Here is a 17,154-nt window from a genome sequence, read left to right on the forward strand (position 1 = left end):
CTACTCTCCAGGGGGTCACAGAGTCAGACACGACTGAATGACTAACACTTTCACTTTCTTTCTCTCAGATGTATTATATGTTTGTTTACTGAAGTAGTCTACTACTAGAATACATCCCTGACAACATGGACTTTGTATATTCTGTTGACTATAGCTTCCATGTATTAATAGTAGGCATTTAATAAGTATTTATTGGATGAGTAAATGAATACTTTTTTCTTCCTAGATGTTTAATAAAATGAGCCAATGATGGCTCAGTGGTTAAAAAAAAAAAAAAATCTGCCTGCCAACGCAGGAGACACAGGTTCAATCCCTGATTCAGGAAGATTCTACATGGTGGGGTACAACTAAGCCCATATGCCACAACTACTGAGCGTGTGCTCTAGAGCCTTGGAGCCACAACTACTGAGCCCACGTACCAGAACTACTGAACCCTGCATACCCTAGAGCTCGTGCTCTGCAACAAGAAAAGCATCTGCAATGAAAAGCCTGCACACCACCATAACTAGAGAGTAGCCCCCGCACTCTGTAGCTAGAGAAAAGCTTGCACAGCAACAAAGACCCAGCACAGCCAAAAATAAATAAAATTACAAAAAGGAAAAAATTATCTCAAAGACATTCTTCAGAAAGCAAATGTAAAGGCAACCTGCTTCTGTCACAGTTTAAACAATGCCTTTAAAGAACAATCTCTAATTTGTCCACAGTTGTGAATAGACAGCCATGTCATTGAGCAAGAAACTGAGCAGACTGAGCCAACTCAACCAGAGTGTAGTATTATAATCAAATAAAACTTACAGCAAAGTTAATCAGACACATATTTAATGATATGCATAATTGTTATTGTGCTGCACGGTAACAGGCATAAATGGTAGACACTTAATGTAAATGACTCTAATTACTATTTCTTTTACACAGCCAAACCAAGCATGTCTAGGATCAGATTCAGGGAAAAACAGGAAGAAGGGGGAAAGCTGGATCCTTAGCTCTGGAAAGAAAGTCTTCTCTTATTCCATCCCCTTAGGCATTTGGCTACCTCATCCTGAGGTAATGTGTAAAACTCTTTCCCCTCCATTGTAGGAGAGGCTTCCTTTCACCAAAGATTAAAATATTAGGCTAAGGACGGCCTTCTCTTCAGTCATAAGGCTGAGAGGAACCAGAACAAACACTACAGTACATGGCAAGGAAGACAGGACAGGCAAGCTGGTAGAGAAACCAAATGACAGCAAATTCACTGAAGACCTACTATATGCCACACTAGTACATGTTTCACATAATTCATCTAATGTACTTCCCCTATCCCACCTTAGAGCCGGCAAGCTCAGTCCCCAGGAAAGCAGAGGAATAAGCAGCGAGATCGACATTTTTTGTGAGGACTCCCTGCTCCAAATTTTCCTGTAAGGCCTAAATAATGTCACCAGAAAGGGTAATTTAGGTAAGCTAACATTACTAGGAAGATTAAGAGGAAGCTGTTATTTAGTGGCTGTTTCCCTTGCTTCCTACCTTATCTAACCCATTGAAGGATAAAGGGCCCCCTGCTTTCCTATGGGTTTGTCCAAACCTATCCAGCTGAGGCTAAGCCCACTATTCTCTGGCAATATCATCCCTGTTCACTGCAGCTCTCCTTTTTCCTGGTCCACTTACAGTCAAGGTACACAATATTCACTCTGTGCCATCCTATAATTAATTTCTTAGGTTAATGCTTATTTCCCCAATGACACTATAAGCTCCTTAATGGCAGAAACCTTGTCTTAAACTTCTTTAGTAACCCACACAAGATCGAGCATCATTTTAAAAAAAGGTGTTTCTATTAAGTATTTGGATGAATTAAAGTAGGTAGGCAATAGATAGTATAAAAAAAAATAAATTTCTGGTTCTAGATAAACAAGCTGGTGTTGAAAAGAAGTTTGCAGTATTCTAACATGTCTTCATCATACTTTTGGATTTTTCCTTTGGGGAAGCGGGGAGCCTGTGCCATGTGACATGCAGGATCCCTGACCAGGGATTGAGCCCGTGCCCACTGCTGTGGAACCACAGTCTTTTAACCACTGGATCACCAAGGAAGTCCCTGAACTAATTTTTAAAACAAATTTGCTTAAAAAAAAGTATGACTATCATTTGGGATACCTCAGACATCTTTGGATGGAGGTCTGAGACATTTGGATCAGAGCTACAAGACATACAGTGTCAACAGTATAAGAGCTTCCAATTATATTGGAAAATACACTTAAATCTATAATGTTTGAAAAAGTCCTCAAGACCCAGAGTGTAAATCCAACTGAGCAGCAATACACAGGATTACTGGCCCAGTGGATTCGAGAATTTGAAAGACTTCCTGAACGGATAACAATGCAAGTCTCAGTCTACTTTGCCTACCTGATGGTGTCAGCTTCTCAACAAGTTCAATGAGAATAACCTGATTCTGGTGGTATAAGTCTGCATTAGGTTTGAGAAAACTCATAAACAAGCCTGAATCAAGTATCTGATGTTGTGAGTTGCCCCACCACACCTCATAAGGAAGAACAAGCTTAAAACCAAGTATCATAAAGCTGAAAGATATCTGACAAAGATGAATACCAAAGCTTCCTGTTTAAGCACAAACTTACCAGTGTTCTGTCTAGAAGATGTCACTAAACTCTACTCTATACTACTTTTTACCTTTTAATTATGACTGGAAGAAAGTAATCTATTCGTAGAGCTCAATGGGGATTCAGTTTCTCAAACTCATTTATTTCTGAACCTCAGTGCTGAATGGGGTGTTGATTCAGTAACTAATACCAGTTGGGTAAGCATGTTTAGTGAGATAGACAAAACAGTCTCTCCCTTCTCTGGTCACCAAACGTCCAGCCTTAGAATTCTTTCAGTTACTAAAACTCTCTACTAAAAATCAAACTAAAGAGTTATATCAAAGTAAAACTGCATCTAAAATCCTAATCCTACAGTGCTCTTCAATTAAAGGAGTTGACCAGATTTAAGTCTTCAACTTTCAGAGTATTTAAAAGACTACAGTGTTATTCATAAAAATCCTTAAAAATCATGACAAAATATCTGACCTAGTAATTCCACTACTGGGAACAATAACAGCAGCTCAAAGTTCTTAAGCACTTACAAGGAGCTAGGCACTGTATCGAACACTTTACTTAAAATATCTCATTTAACCTCATAAAAACCAAATAAGGTCATTTCTATTGGTTGACAGATGCATGAACAGGAACTACCACAGGGTCACAGAGTAGTAAGTGACAGAGGTAGGACTCAGTCTCAGACTGACTGGACTGTGGAGCCCATCTCTTTCTTACTACCAACCAAACTAAAAATATATCCTTAAAAAATAACCCCAAAATATAGCAACAATTTTTGGGCATTAAAAGCTCAGTGTCATGTTAGTATAACATGGCAACATGAAGCATTCTAAATATATGACAAGTAAATGAAGGCACTTTGGATTACAGAATATTATATTAAATATTTTAATATAATATTAAAAATATTTTTACACCTAACTTTTAGTGACATGGGAAAACTTTAATGCTATAAGTAGAAAAAAAACAAAACAAAACTTTACATACAGTCAGATCTCAAATATGTAAAAAATGTATCTGTAATAGAAAGATCTAAATTTTAAAAAAAAGCAAACTACAGAATTATATGTGGCATGGTCCCATTTATGTATATAGTGCTTGACTCATTTCAAGTACTCAATAAATGTACACTATTATTATTATTTGTACTAAAAATGAACAGGTACTACTTTACAATTAGAAAAATCAATAAATTTATTTAAATTATAAGTTTAGGTACTTCCTCATTTAATTAATGAGAAGTATATAACATCAGAAAAGTTAAAATAACATGTGTCTTTCTTTCCCATACCTCACAATTATACAATTTCAAATTAAACATCTCTGAGTGATGGGAACCAAGTAGAACTGAGAAAACTGTTGCAACATTTCTAATCTAACGGATGGTTACATTCAACATGTTAGACCACAGAGAGGTATGCAGATTCTATTATCCTTAGACCACAGAGAGCTGTGCAGATTCTATCATATTTAGAGTTTAGAAAGGCAAGATCAGGGGTGGTATTTCAAGGGCTGTGATAAACAAGCAGATTTTCTTGGCCAATATCTCATGCTGTACCCAAACCAAGGCCTCTGGTGTACTCTTTGAGAGATAACCAAAAGCTCCAGGGTGATGCATCAGAGACATATAGGAGAGGAATAGAAACTAGGGATATTTTTCAGCTATAACTGTCTTTAGGTAAAATTTACACACACACACACACCCCTGACAAGAGACTTATTTTGAATGAAAAACAGGCAACTCTAGAACTTATTTCCTCAAGTTTCATAGGAGTTTCAGTATTTGTATACAATGTGAAATGCAAGGTCCATGGGATCACATTGATCTTTGGCCTGCCTAAAGTAAAATGGCCTGCCTAAAACAAAGAATAAGTTTGAAACATTAAAAAAATGAAAGATTTTTTCCAACCCCTTGTCCTGAGGTATGTGCATCAAAACAGTATGCCAGCCAACATAGTAAAGAATGTCAAAAGCACTAGAGACTTAGCTAAATACAAAAAATCAACAACTTAAATACTGAAGAAGAGTTCTGTTGCACTGTACTGTACAGGATTACAAAACCACCATGTAGTCAAAGTAAAGAGTGGCTTTACCTGTATCTTGCCCCATCAGCCCACTGCAATACATGGCATGTCGCTCAATCTTTGTGGGTGGGAAGCCTTGGTCACAGAGTGGGCAGGATACCTGGACACTAGATGAGAAGATAGAAGTAGATATTTCTTTCTCAGCATCTTTCTTGTTATCAACTTGAAGAACCTAAAGAACATGACAAATAGCAATTAAATTAGCTTTACAAAGTATCTTTTCCCAAAAAGAACTGCAAGAGGCTCCATCCTGTATTTTAAATTACTTTCAATGATACCAATCATTTTGCCAAATTCTGGACAGTAGATTGGGAGATACACTAACACATTTAATACTCATTCAGTGTCTGCCTACTGTGTGCTAAGCATTCTGCATGTAATAATGCTCGTTTAAACCTCATGGTAATCTTGCAAAGATTACTACATTCTTTTTACGCTTGAGAAAAGTATTGTCTAAAACAGTAAAGCAACTTGCCCAAAGTCACAGAACAAATTTTAGCCGAGCTGAAATTCAAACCAGAGATTACTGGACTCTAAAATCTGATAGCATTCCTCTCTATCCCACTGCAAGGCACTATCCTTGTTAAGTCAATACGCTATGTTTCAGTTTGTATTAGCAACAGCATCTTAAAGACAGTTTTTCAATCTCACAAAAGAATTATGAAGGCAGTCAAAAGGTATAAACTCCTAACTGAAAGATAAGTATTTAGGGTGTAATTTACAATGTAATAATATAATTAACATTGCTGTATGTTATATATTAGAAAGTTGTTAGAGTATATCCTTAGGGTTCTCATCACAAGGAAAAAAATTTTCTATTTCTTTAATTTTATTCTATATGAGATTACAGGTGTTCACTAAACTTACTGTGATAATCATTTAACTATGCATGTAAGTTAAATCATTATACTGTACTCCTTCTGCTAAGTCACTTCAGTCGTGTCCGACTCTGTGCAACCCCATAGACGGCAGCCCACCAGGCTCCTCCTGTCTCTGGGATTCTCCAGGCAAGAACACTGGAGTGGGTTGCCATTTCCTTCTCCAATGCACGCATGCATGCTAAGTCACTTCAGTCGTGTCTGACTCTGTGCAACCCTATGGACAGCAGCCCACCAGGCTCCTCTGTCCATAGGATCCTCTAGGCAAGAATAGTGGAGTGGGCTGCCATTTCCTTCTCCAAAATGGAGCTATATATTAATCATATCTCAATGAAACTGAAAGAAAAAAAAGAATTAATTCCACAAACACACAAAAAGAACTGTGATCATTGTAAGTAACTTCGGACATCAGGAGTGAGGGGAAAAGAAAAGAGCTCAAGCAACACAACTAAAATTTAAGTTAAGAATCTAGGCCTCAGCTTATACCAGTAAGACAAACCACCTCTTATGTTTTGTTTCTTTTGGGTTGAAAGAGGAAACACAACTAAGACTCAAACATTTAAGAAGGCCTGAAGGCAATCATTAAAACAATTCTGACAAAGCCATTCTTAACTGCCTTTTCAGTGTTTTGTAGTCATCATTTTTCCTACAGTTCCCAGTATCTCTCACAGGCAGTTTTATTTTACCTTTACAGGTCAGAGCCAAGAACTCTGCAGTGATTAATTCAACAGTATGTGTGAGCACTGCAGCACTACTGCCTAACACTTGCTTCAAAGGACAGCATGTCCTATCCAATCAATGTGAAACTATCCTGCATAGCCACTGCTTCCATTTAAAAGCAAGGAGCAACTAGGCCGTCATTATGCTTTACTATAGAAAACAAAATAAACCCTTTTCTGATACAAGAACAAAATGAGACCAAAACTGCAGTGGATAGATCATTTAAGCTCTGAGAAAACCGGGTTTTTTTTTCTCTTTTAGTCTCCAAGTTTGCTGCTGCTGCTAAGTCGCTTCAGTTATGTCCGACTCTATGTGACCCCATAGACGGCAGCCCACCAGGCTCCCCCGTCCCTAGGATTCTCCAGGCAAGAATACTGGAGTGGGTTGCCATTTCCTTCTCCAATGCATGAAAGTGAAAAGCGAAAGTGAAGTTGCTCAGTCGTGTCCGACTCTTATCGACCCCATGGACAGCAGCCTACCAGGCTCCTCCATCCATGGGATTTTCCAGGCAAGAGTGCTGGAGTGGGGTGCCATTGCCTTCTCCATTTAGGTCATCCCTAAAATTTATCACCTGTGAATGTAACCTAGAAGAGAGGGAAACAGGCCATCTAAATAAATACCAAGTAAAACAATTTCTACAACTGCCAGAAAATGTTATTTTCAACACATACCTGCTTTTTACTTAGAAAGGTGGCGGGGGTCGGGGGTGGGGGAGGAAGGTGGAGGCGGAGAAGAAAGATAAGAAAGGAACCAAGAGTGGTTGAGTTCCTGTACTATGCCAGGCTTGGCCAAGCATTTTCCATACCCATACCTCACAACAACCTAATTGTCAGAGGTATCACTCACTCCAGTATTATACAAGAGGAAATTAAGGCTTGAAAAGGCAAAGTAATCTGCTGATCACAAAATGACTAAGTGGACAATGTAGACTCAAACCCAGGCCTATGGAGACATCCAAACTCTCAGTATTTCACCAAAGTATGACAAAAGCACTCCCCACCCACTTTGTTTCTGGAAGCCGACTCTGCCAGGTATTGGGAGACACTCTGGTTCTAAAATTATTCTTCTCTAGGATGTGGGGTAAGTCAAGTGGGTCTAAAAGTTCTGCTGCTGCTGTTGCTAAGTAGCTTCAGTCGTGTCCGACTCTGTATGACCCCATACACGGCAACCCACCAGGCTCCCCCGTCCCTGGGATTCTCCAGGCAAGAACACTGGAATGGGTTGCCATTTCCTTCTCCAGTGCATGAAAGTGAAAAGTGAAAGTGAAGTTGCTCAGTTGTGTCTGACTCTTAGCGACCTAATGGACTACAGCCTACCAGGCTCTTCTGCCCATGGGATTTCCCAGGCAAGAGTACTGGAGTGGGTTGCCATTGCCTTCTCCTCTAAAAGTTCTAGGTGCTTTTTATTTCAATCTTAGTCACTGAGATTCTCACAAACACAGGTTCCTTTGTATAAGGAAAAGTTGTCCTGTAAGTGCAAAGCCATTTGAGGAGAAGGAAGAAAAGTCAATATACCCTACAATTTGCAAATAGTCTTGAAAATTAAGTGGCAGTTGAGCAGTAACTTGGCGTTCTAAAGTTCACTAAGCATAGAAACTGGAGAAGGAAATGGCAACCCACTCCAGTATTCTTGCCTGAAGAATTCCATGGATAGAGGAGCCTGGCGGGCTGCAGTCCATGGAGTAGCAAGGTGTCGGACACAACTAAGCGACTAACACATGCGCGCATAGAAAAGTTATATGACATGAATGATACTTGTATTCCCATCCAGTACTATACTCCTTTGTATTCCATTACCAGCTCTATAAACTGCAGAGAAGGTATCTTCAACTATTATTATAGTATTCACAGGGAGAAGCTGATCTATTATTGTTTTATTGTGAATACAAGACCACTTCCAATCACATTCATAGGCAATCCAGAAGGTTTCTAAACATTATCATGTTTACCTAAGTTTTTTCCCACTCCAGTGTTCTTGCCTGGAGAATCCCAGGGACGGCAGAGCCTGGTGGGCTGCCATCTATGGGGTCGCACAGAGTCAGGCACGACTGAAGGGACTTAGCAGCAGCAGCAGTAGCAGCAGCAAGTTTTTTCCCAGCACCATTAAAAATGTCTATTTAAATATTAACTATAATGGAGGAGCCTCAAAAGGAAAAAAAATACAAGCCAAGAAGCTTTTGTGAGGACTATGCAATCAGGGACTGGGTCTCTGCAGAGCTGCTTCTGCTGCTTTTAAAATACTATATGTGTATTTTCTCAAAACAGGTACTTGTATACCAAATCATGATCTATTAAAGGCTGGCCTGAAAAGAAACTTCATCTCAAGAAATGGATCCAATGAAAATAAGAGTATGTCCTACAGTCACCAACTCCCTTACCCATTCCCCATAAGATTTATGCATAGTTTAGGAAAGTGTTTATCTCCCCTTTTATCTTAGACACAGTCTATTTAACACAGTTTACTTCACCAACTGCCTAAACTGACTACAGTTGTGCAGGTCCACTAATATACAAATATTTTTCAACAGTAAATACTACAGTTCTAAGACTGCGGTTGGCTGTGTTAGGGAGAAAACACAGACACCAAGGGCCCACTATAAGTTATACACAGGTTTTCAACTGCATGAAAAGTCAGCACTCCTAACCCCCTTGTTGTTCAAGGGTCAACTGTATCTGAGTCTGAATAAAGCCCACAGTTAACAGACTTCTGAGTACGAATATCTGAGACCCCCACGCAAGCAAGATAATCCAAAAATATTATTTCCAAAAGAACCTTACCACTGCAGGAAATCAAATCAAGAGGGACTACAGTTCTGGCAAGGGTATTCCAAATACCTCAAATACTGTCAAGCAATTCTGTGTCATTAGTAAGCTAATATCACTGAGCAGCCAGTGTGTTACAAAGCAGTTCCACATGCATATTTCTACTTGTGCCAAATCCCTGCTATGTTTCATATTCTTTATCTAATTTCATCATCAGAGCAACCCAATAAAATAGGCTATTTCTGTCTACATTTTATAAATGAAGAACTGAGATTCAGAAAAGCATTCTTCTCCATTAGGGCATTCCTCTAATGCCCTCCCCTAATGCCCCAGGCACTTTCTAACCTTACATTTGTCAGACTGTTAGGGGAAGCACACTGAAACCACCCACCCTGGTCAGGCACCATAGTAACCATTTGCATGAGTTGTTTTATGACAGGAGATCCTGATAAGGAATACGGAACTAATAAGCCACAACCAACAGGAAGAGTTCGGGAAAGGTCTAAAGGAGACACCGCGTGTCCGTCCACTTCCCGGAATCCCTCTCGCTAGCACCCATCTTGGCTGAGTGATGCGTGCACCACCAGGAAAGATTCTGAATTAGAATGATTGGCCAAAGACCACCCGGAAACTAATCCCATCACCATAAAACCCGAGACTGTGAGCCACGCGGCGGAGCAGTTCTCCTGGGTTTCCTTAGCCTAGTGCTATCCACCCGGGTGCCCTCTCCCAATAAAATCTCTTGCATTGTCAGCACATGTGTCTCCTCAGACAATTCATTTCCTAGTGTTAGACGAGCGCCCTCTTCCTGCAACAAGACCACATTATAATTATCTGTTTGTGTGTCCCTTTGAGGGCAGGAGTTGTTTTTATATTTACCTATATCTCACGACTCCAAAACAGTAACTGGCACACAGTACACAAACTATAATATCTGAACCAAATAAATGAACAAAGCAATTAATCTGACCAAGGTGATAGGGTTGGAATTCAAAGTCATGTCTTCTAGTTCCAATACTCAAGTTCCTTGCACAATAAACAAGAAATTTTGGGGTAAATGACCCTGTACACAGATTCCAATGGCAAGAGTCCACACCCTTTGTAATACTATCATTGTACACAAAGAAGGCCCAGATTCTATCTTTCTAGTAAGTGACTTGTAACTAGTGTTTGTGCAATAACTTAAAAACTACAGCATCTCTAACTTCCTTTGATGTTAACTTCTAAGACTATTTAGAGCATCCACAGATATTAGCAAACAGCAACACCAAAAAGGGGACATTAGATGTGAAAAAGACCATACAATTCCATCCACTTGATGTGTAGTGCTGCAGACATACATAACTTTTAAATAGGGTTCTTGCTCTTTGTCCAAAAACTTGTTTCCTCCACAGTCATGGATGCTTAAGAAATCAGCCTTGATTAGCTAAAGGCTTGCAGAGCTTCTTCTGCATGTTAAGATAACTATGTTAACAACACTCTGTTCCCCCATCCCTACTGAGAAGGTTATAGTTTCTCCCTAGGATAAGAACCTGAGGCCATTTTGACACTATGTAGCAGGATCCAGCTTCAGCAGCTCTTAAACAGGGAACTCCTCACCAAAAGGTGTTAGGAAACTAACACTACAGGCATGAGGGAATCTCAGTCTCAGTTGTGACAGATCAGGTTCCAGGGAACCAAACAACAGGCACAAGTCACGAAAGCAGGATTTCCACTCAGTTACCTGCAGTACAGAAACTAGGAAGGGGATCTATTAATAACCTCTAAGGCAAAAACTGTTTTCAAAAAAATGTACAATATAAAAAGGAATAAGAGAATGAAGCTCAGAATAAGAGCATTGCTCAGAATAAAACGTAAGCACATGTGTAACCAAAAAATTTATTTTCATGAAAAACTAGTTTAAGTCTCAGGCTACTTTTCACAACACATTTTAAAGGTCTAAATTCTTTAAAAGAGTTATTGATATTTAAATTGTTTTGTCAGACTCAACATGAAAAAATATGCACTGAATCTTAATCAGGCGTATGAACTTGTGTCAATCAGCCTTATGGTTAATGTCAGATATGTGAACTTAAGAAAGGTACTAGTACAAACACAGATTGACTTATTTTACCATGCTGTTATCCAGATTTTGCATTTCTGATCACATCTCAAAATTAGGGCTGAAAGTTAGGTCACAATATAAAGGTAGCAACTTTTTCCAAGATTGTTCATCTCTGTTACATCATTATGTTAACAGAAAATGCTCCAGGACTTTGGAGACAAATCTATGCCCAAATTCTGGTACTATCATTATTAGCAGTTTGAATCTGAGCAAATTACTATGAAATGGAGTATTTCCTGTCACATCAATAAACATGACTGTCATAGCCATCAGGGATTCTGGCCCTCCAAATGTGAATTTCTGAGCCCAGGAAGAACAATGCCTGCTATCAGGAGCCATCAACCACTCCCCAGGGTGAGCACTGGCTCCAGACAGCTGAGATGCATACGAAAGGAATGATTTCAGTAAGCCCAGACTCTTGCATCTTCCCACACAAAGAAAAGCATTAAATTTCTTGAGATATTTTCCTTAATTAACAATAACCTTTTGATGTTTAGAATACCTGCTCCATGTTAAGAGTTTCTGTATAACCTGACTCCTCCCCCCTAAAAATTCCCACCAAATAAAACATAACTCTCAGCTTCTAGGTTGTGACTATTTTTTAGGTCAACATTACTCAAACATCCTAAATCTCCATTTCCCCATCTGTACTAGACATAATAAAGCATATTACAATACTGAAGAAATGGAACTACTGTTATATTTAGAAATAGTGCTGAACTCACTTTTAAGAATCTAAGATAAAAACCTAACCCACTGTCATTTAGATCTCTTCATCCAAGGTCAATACTGCATCAGAGAAAGGACGACCAGTAGAAAGAAAACACTGAGAAAAATTAAAAGTAATATTCACCTCCTTATCTGCCATTATTCTTACTTCATCCAGGGTCTCTCTGCCATCTGGAAAGCCTTCTTTTTCAAGGTCAAAAGTTTCAGGAGAACTTAGCTGTGTCTCTGCAATTTAAAAAATCAAAACTTCATTAATTTTCAGTTTGTATTTTCATAGTTAAAAGAAAACACTTATTTCCTTAAGCTTAGAGCATGATAGATAATACTGCAGTAGCAATATAAATCAAGCTTGTTTCTTCTTAAAACTTTACTGAGGGCTTCCCTGGTGGCTCAGTGGTAAAGAATCCAGATGCTAAAGCAGCAGACATGGGTTGGATCCCTGGTCTGGGAAGATTCCACACACCACGGAACAACTAAGTCCATGTGCCACAATTATAGAGCCTGTGCTCTAGACCCCAGGAACTGCAACTACTGAGCTCACATGCCACAGCTGCTGAAGCCCTGCACTCTATAGATCCTGTGCTCCACAAGAGCAGCCAGAGCAATGAGAAACCCACACATCACAACTACAGAGTAGCCCCCGCTCACCACAATACAGAAAAAGCCCAAACAGCAACGAAGACTCAGCACAGTCAAAACTAAATAAATTTTAAAAAAAAATTTTAACTCTTATCTCCATTTAAAAAAAAGAACTTTACTGAAGCATAATTTATATATAACAGAATTCACCAATTTTCAGTATACAGTAAGTTTTGACAAAGGCATACAATGTATACATGGCATCTTTATATCATATAACCACAATCAAGATATAAAATATTTCAAGCACCCTCAAAAGTTCTTATGTACCCCTTTGCAGTCAATCCTCCTCCCACTTGGCTCCTTACAATGATCAATCTACCTTATGTTCTACAGTTTTGCCTTTTCTAGAAAGTCATATAAATGAAATAACACAGTGTGTCATGTTCTGTGTCTGATTTCTTTCTTCTAGCATGTGTATGAGAAGCATTCATGTTGTTACATATATCAGTAGCTCATTCCTTTTTACCGCTTAATAGTATTCCACTGTATGGCTATATCACAATTTGTTTATCCATTCATCTGTTAATCCATTTGGCTTCTTTTCCAGCACAGTTCTGGCTTTAAAGTATATTTACACATTTAAAACAAAACATTGCCAATGCTAATTCTTGAGGCTAAAGGGATGATTACAGAAGACATAAAAATTGGGAGCAGAACTACAAATACATTCTCGAAGATATGTCTTTCTTTAACTATTCTTTAAGCAGCATCTACTAATTCAACATTAATGCAATACATATTTATGAAAGAAGTTCCAGGCGCTGTATAGGCTACTAGCAATAAGAAGTATTGGGCTGGCCAAAAGGTTTCGCTTTTTTTCTGTACAATGGCTCTACTAGCACTTGGTTGTCTTTAACTTCATTTGAAACAATTTTATTAGATTGTATTGTGACAGCTGTTATATCAGCATGCATTTTTTAAAAAACCTATCAAAACTGGTGGGTTTTTTGTAGCCATTTTAGTATTATAAACAGAAGGAAAAAAACAACATTATCAGCATATCATGCTTTATTACTTCAAGAAAGGTAAAAATGCACCTGAAACAAGAAAAGATTTGTGCAGTATATGGTGAAGGTGCTGTGACTGATCGAATGTGTCAAAAGCGGTTTGCAAAATTTTGTGCAGATTTCTCGCTGGACAATGCGAGAAATCAGTCAGGTCAACCAGTTGAAGTTGACAGTAATCAAATCAAGACATCAACTGAGAATAATCAACATTAACCACACAGGAGAAAGCCGACATACTCAAAATATCCAAATCAAGTGTTGAAAAAAAATTGCACCAGTTTGGTTATGTTAATAGCTTTGATGTTTGGGTGCCACATAAATTAAGCAGAAAAAGCGTTCTTGACCATACTTCCATATGCAATTCTCTACTTAAATGCAATGAAAACATTCTGTTTTTAAAGCAAGTTGTGACAGGCAGTGAAAAGTGCATACTGTACAATGATGCGGAATGGAAGAGATCATGGAGCAAGTAAGAAGAACCATCACCAACCACACCAAAAGCTGATCATCCAATGAAGGTGATGCTGTATATATAATGGGATTGGAAGGGAGCCCTCTATTATGAGGTCCTTCTGGAAAGCTAAATGATTAATTCCAACAAGTACTACTCCCAATTAGACCAACTGAAAGCAGCACTCAATGAAAAGGGTCCAGAATTAGTCAAAAGAAAATACATAATCTTCCATCAAGATAATGCATGATGCATGTTTCTTTGATGACCAGGCAAAAACTGCTATATCCTGGCTAGGAAGTTCATTCTGCTGTATTCGCCAAAAGTTGTATCTTCAGATGTATGTTTATTTTGGTCTCTACAAAATTCTCCTAATGGAAAAAATTTTCTTTCTCTGGAAGATTGTAAAAGGCTTTGGAGCAGTTCTTTGCTGAAAAATAAAATAATAAGTTTTGGGAAAATGGAATTATGAAGTTGCCTGGAAAATGGCAGAAGGTAGTGGAACAAAACAATGAATACACTGTTCTATAAAGTTCTTGGTGAAAATAAAAAAATGTATCCTTTATTTTTACTTTTAAAACTGAAGGAACTTTTTGGCCAAACCAGCAAGATGGGGACCCCTCACGCTCTGGTTCGGGGGTCTGCCACCAGTTCAAGTAGAGCCAGTTGCCTGTTTTTGAAAATAAAGTTTTAATGGGACACAGCCACATTCATTCTTCTTTATACTGTCTATGAATGCTTTCAAGTTAAAATAGCAGAGTAATTTCAAGTACTTTGCATGGCCCACAAAGCCTAAAATATTTATTATCTAGTCTTTTTATATTCGGTTGGTGCAAAAGTAATTTTGGTTTTGTGCTGTTGAAATCTGCTGTTTGATATTAGAATACATTCTTAAATAAATGCAGTTATGTTACACATCATGGTGTTGGAGAAGACTCTTTGAGAGTCCCTTGGACTGCAAGGAGATCCAACCAGTCCATCCTAAAGGAGATCAGTCCTGGGGGTTCATTGGAAGGATGGATGCTGAAGCTGAAACTCCAATACTGTGGCCACCTCATACGAAGAGCTGACTCACTGGAAAAGACCCTGATGCTGGGAGGGATTGGGGACAGGAGGAGAAGGGGACGACAGAGGATGAGATGGCTAGATGGCATCACCAACTCGATGGACATGAGTTTGGGTAAACTCCAGGAGTTGGTGATGGACAGGGAGGCCTGGTGTGCTGCAATTCATGGGGTTGCAAAGAGTCGGACACAACTGAGAGACTGAACTGAACTGAACTGAATGTGCATTTCTCATTTTATGTTTTTTTACTAATGACTTATTACTTGCTGTTTATTTTACATTTATTTTAGACTAGGGAAATGATGTTAGACAAAAAGCAAATTTGAGCAATTTTCTTTTTCAAGTTCAAAACGGGTTGTAAAGCAGCAGAGACAACTTGCAACATCAGCAACACATTTGGCCCAGGAACTGCTAATGAACGTAGAGTGCAGTGGCTGTTCAAGAAGATCTGCAAAGAGGACAAGAGCCTTGAAGACAAGCACTGTGGCCAGCCAATAGAAGGTGACAATGACCACCTGAGAGCAATCACTGAAGCCGATCCTCTTTCAACTCCACAAGAAGTTGCCAAAGAAAATGTCGACCATTCTATGATCATTTGCCATTTGAAGCAAATTGGAAAGGTGAAAAAGCTCAGAAAGTGGGTGCCTCTTGAGCTGACCACAAGTCAAAACAATCATCATTTTGAAGTGTCATCTTCTCTTATTCTGTGCAACAAAAATGAACCATTTTCTAGATTAGCTTGTGACATGTGACCAAAAGTGGATTTTATATGACAACTGGAGACAACCAGCTCAGAGGCTGGACCGAGAAGATCCAAAGCACTTCCCTAAGTCAAACCTGAACCAATAAAGGTCATGGTCACTGTTTGGTGGTCTGCTGCCCATCTGATTCACTACAACTTTCTGAATCCCAGCCAAACCATTACATCTGAGAAGTATGCTCAGCAAATCAATGAGATGCACCAAAAACAGCAATGCCCACAGCCAGCATCGGTCAAAAGAAAGGGCTTTTTTTCTGTACAACATCCAATTGCACATCACACAACCAATGCTTCAAAAGTTGAACAAATTGGGGTACAAAGTTCTGCCTCATCTATATTCACCTGATTTTATTTTTTCGCCAATGACTACCACTTCTTCAACCATCTCAATAACCTTTTTGCAGGGAAAGTGCTTTCACAACCAACAGGAGGCAGAAAATGCTTTCTAAGCGTTCATCGAATCCCAAAACACAGATTTTTATGCTACAGGAATAAACAAACTTATTTCTAGTTGGCAAAATGTGTTGACTGTAACAGTCCCTATTTTGATTAATAAAGATGTGTTTGAGCCTAGTGATAATGATTTAAAATTCACAGCCTGAAACCACAATTACATCTGCACCAACCTAATAGAAAAAGTTTGTCATCCTCTGGTCTAGACATCTATCACTTGATAAAAGAACAGAAACAATATTTCAAAAGATGACAATAAGTCCAGAAAGGAAATTTATCTGAGAACACAATCCAGTAAGTTTTCTGTTATCTACACTATACACACTATACATCTAACTGGTATTTCTGTGCTTCACAAATACAATAAGCAGCCAATGCTGGGCAAAGAGTATACTTAAAAGGTACTGAGGTAGCTTCTCAATCATCAAAGAACGATTATATACATTTCTAGTGTTAATCATATTTTAATACATCATAATTTTTTTGAAACTGGTTACACACACAGATTTCACCACCTTGTTGGAAAAAGACTTATAGTGTATAAACTTCAAAATCTTCTCTATCAAGCTTTCCTGAGAGATATTTTCAAAAATGACATTTAATCTGTTAGAAAATAAAAGAGCTACTCACTGCTTGTACCACTGTAACAATAAAAGTCCTTCATTAAGCTTTCTGTAAATGGCTGAAACATTTAACTATGTATTCAATGATAGTGACAACTTAAGAGGACATTAGCTTCATAGAAATAATGTTAGCATCATGCACAATGTGGGCATGATGTTGTAATCCTGCTTCTTCACTAAGATAATGTTATAATTTGAGTATCAGACCCCAGGAACTGCAAGCAATATGAGACAAAACAAACTAGGTAAGATGGACTACTATACTCAATCTGTGTTTCATTCATTTAGGACAAATTT

The 17,154-nt window shown here is 38.6% G+C and overlaps 1 protein-coding gene across 2 annotated transcripts in view; it reads right to left on the reverse strand.

Annotated features, from left to right (window-relative positions):
• UIMC1 (ubiquitin interaction motif containing 1) overlaps window positions 1–17,154 on the reverse strand; it is a 133,463-nt gene that overhangs the window by 37,637 nt on the left and 78,672 nt on the right. For both annotated transcript variants that reach the window (XM_069591754.1, XM_069591755.1), the window contains exons 9-10: window positions 11,981–12,081; window positions 4,673–4,835 (exon numbers count right to left, since the gene is read on the reverse strand). In XM_069591754.1, coding sequence (XP_069447855.1) covers window positions 4,673–4,835; window positions 11,981–12,081 — 264 coding nt within the window. The remainder of the gene's footprint in view (window positions 1–4,672; window positions 4,836–11,980; window positions 12,082–17,154) is intronic.

The sequence above is a fragment of the Ovis canadensis genome, chromosome 5 (assembly GCF_042477335.2).
Source record: "Ovis canadensis isolate MfBH-ARS-UI-01 breed Bighorn chromosome 5, ARS-UI_OviCan_v2, whole genome shotgun sequence".
NCBI classification, from domain to species: domain Eukaryota; kingdom Metazoa; phylum Chordata; class Mammalia; order Artiodactyla; family Bovidae; genus Ovis; species Ovis canadensis.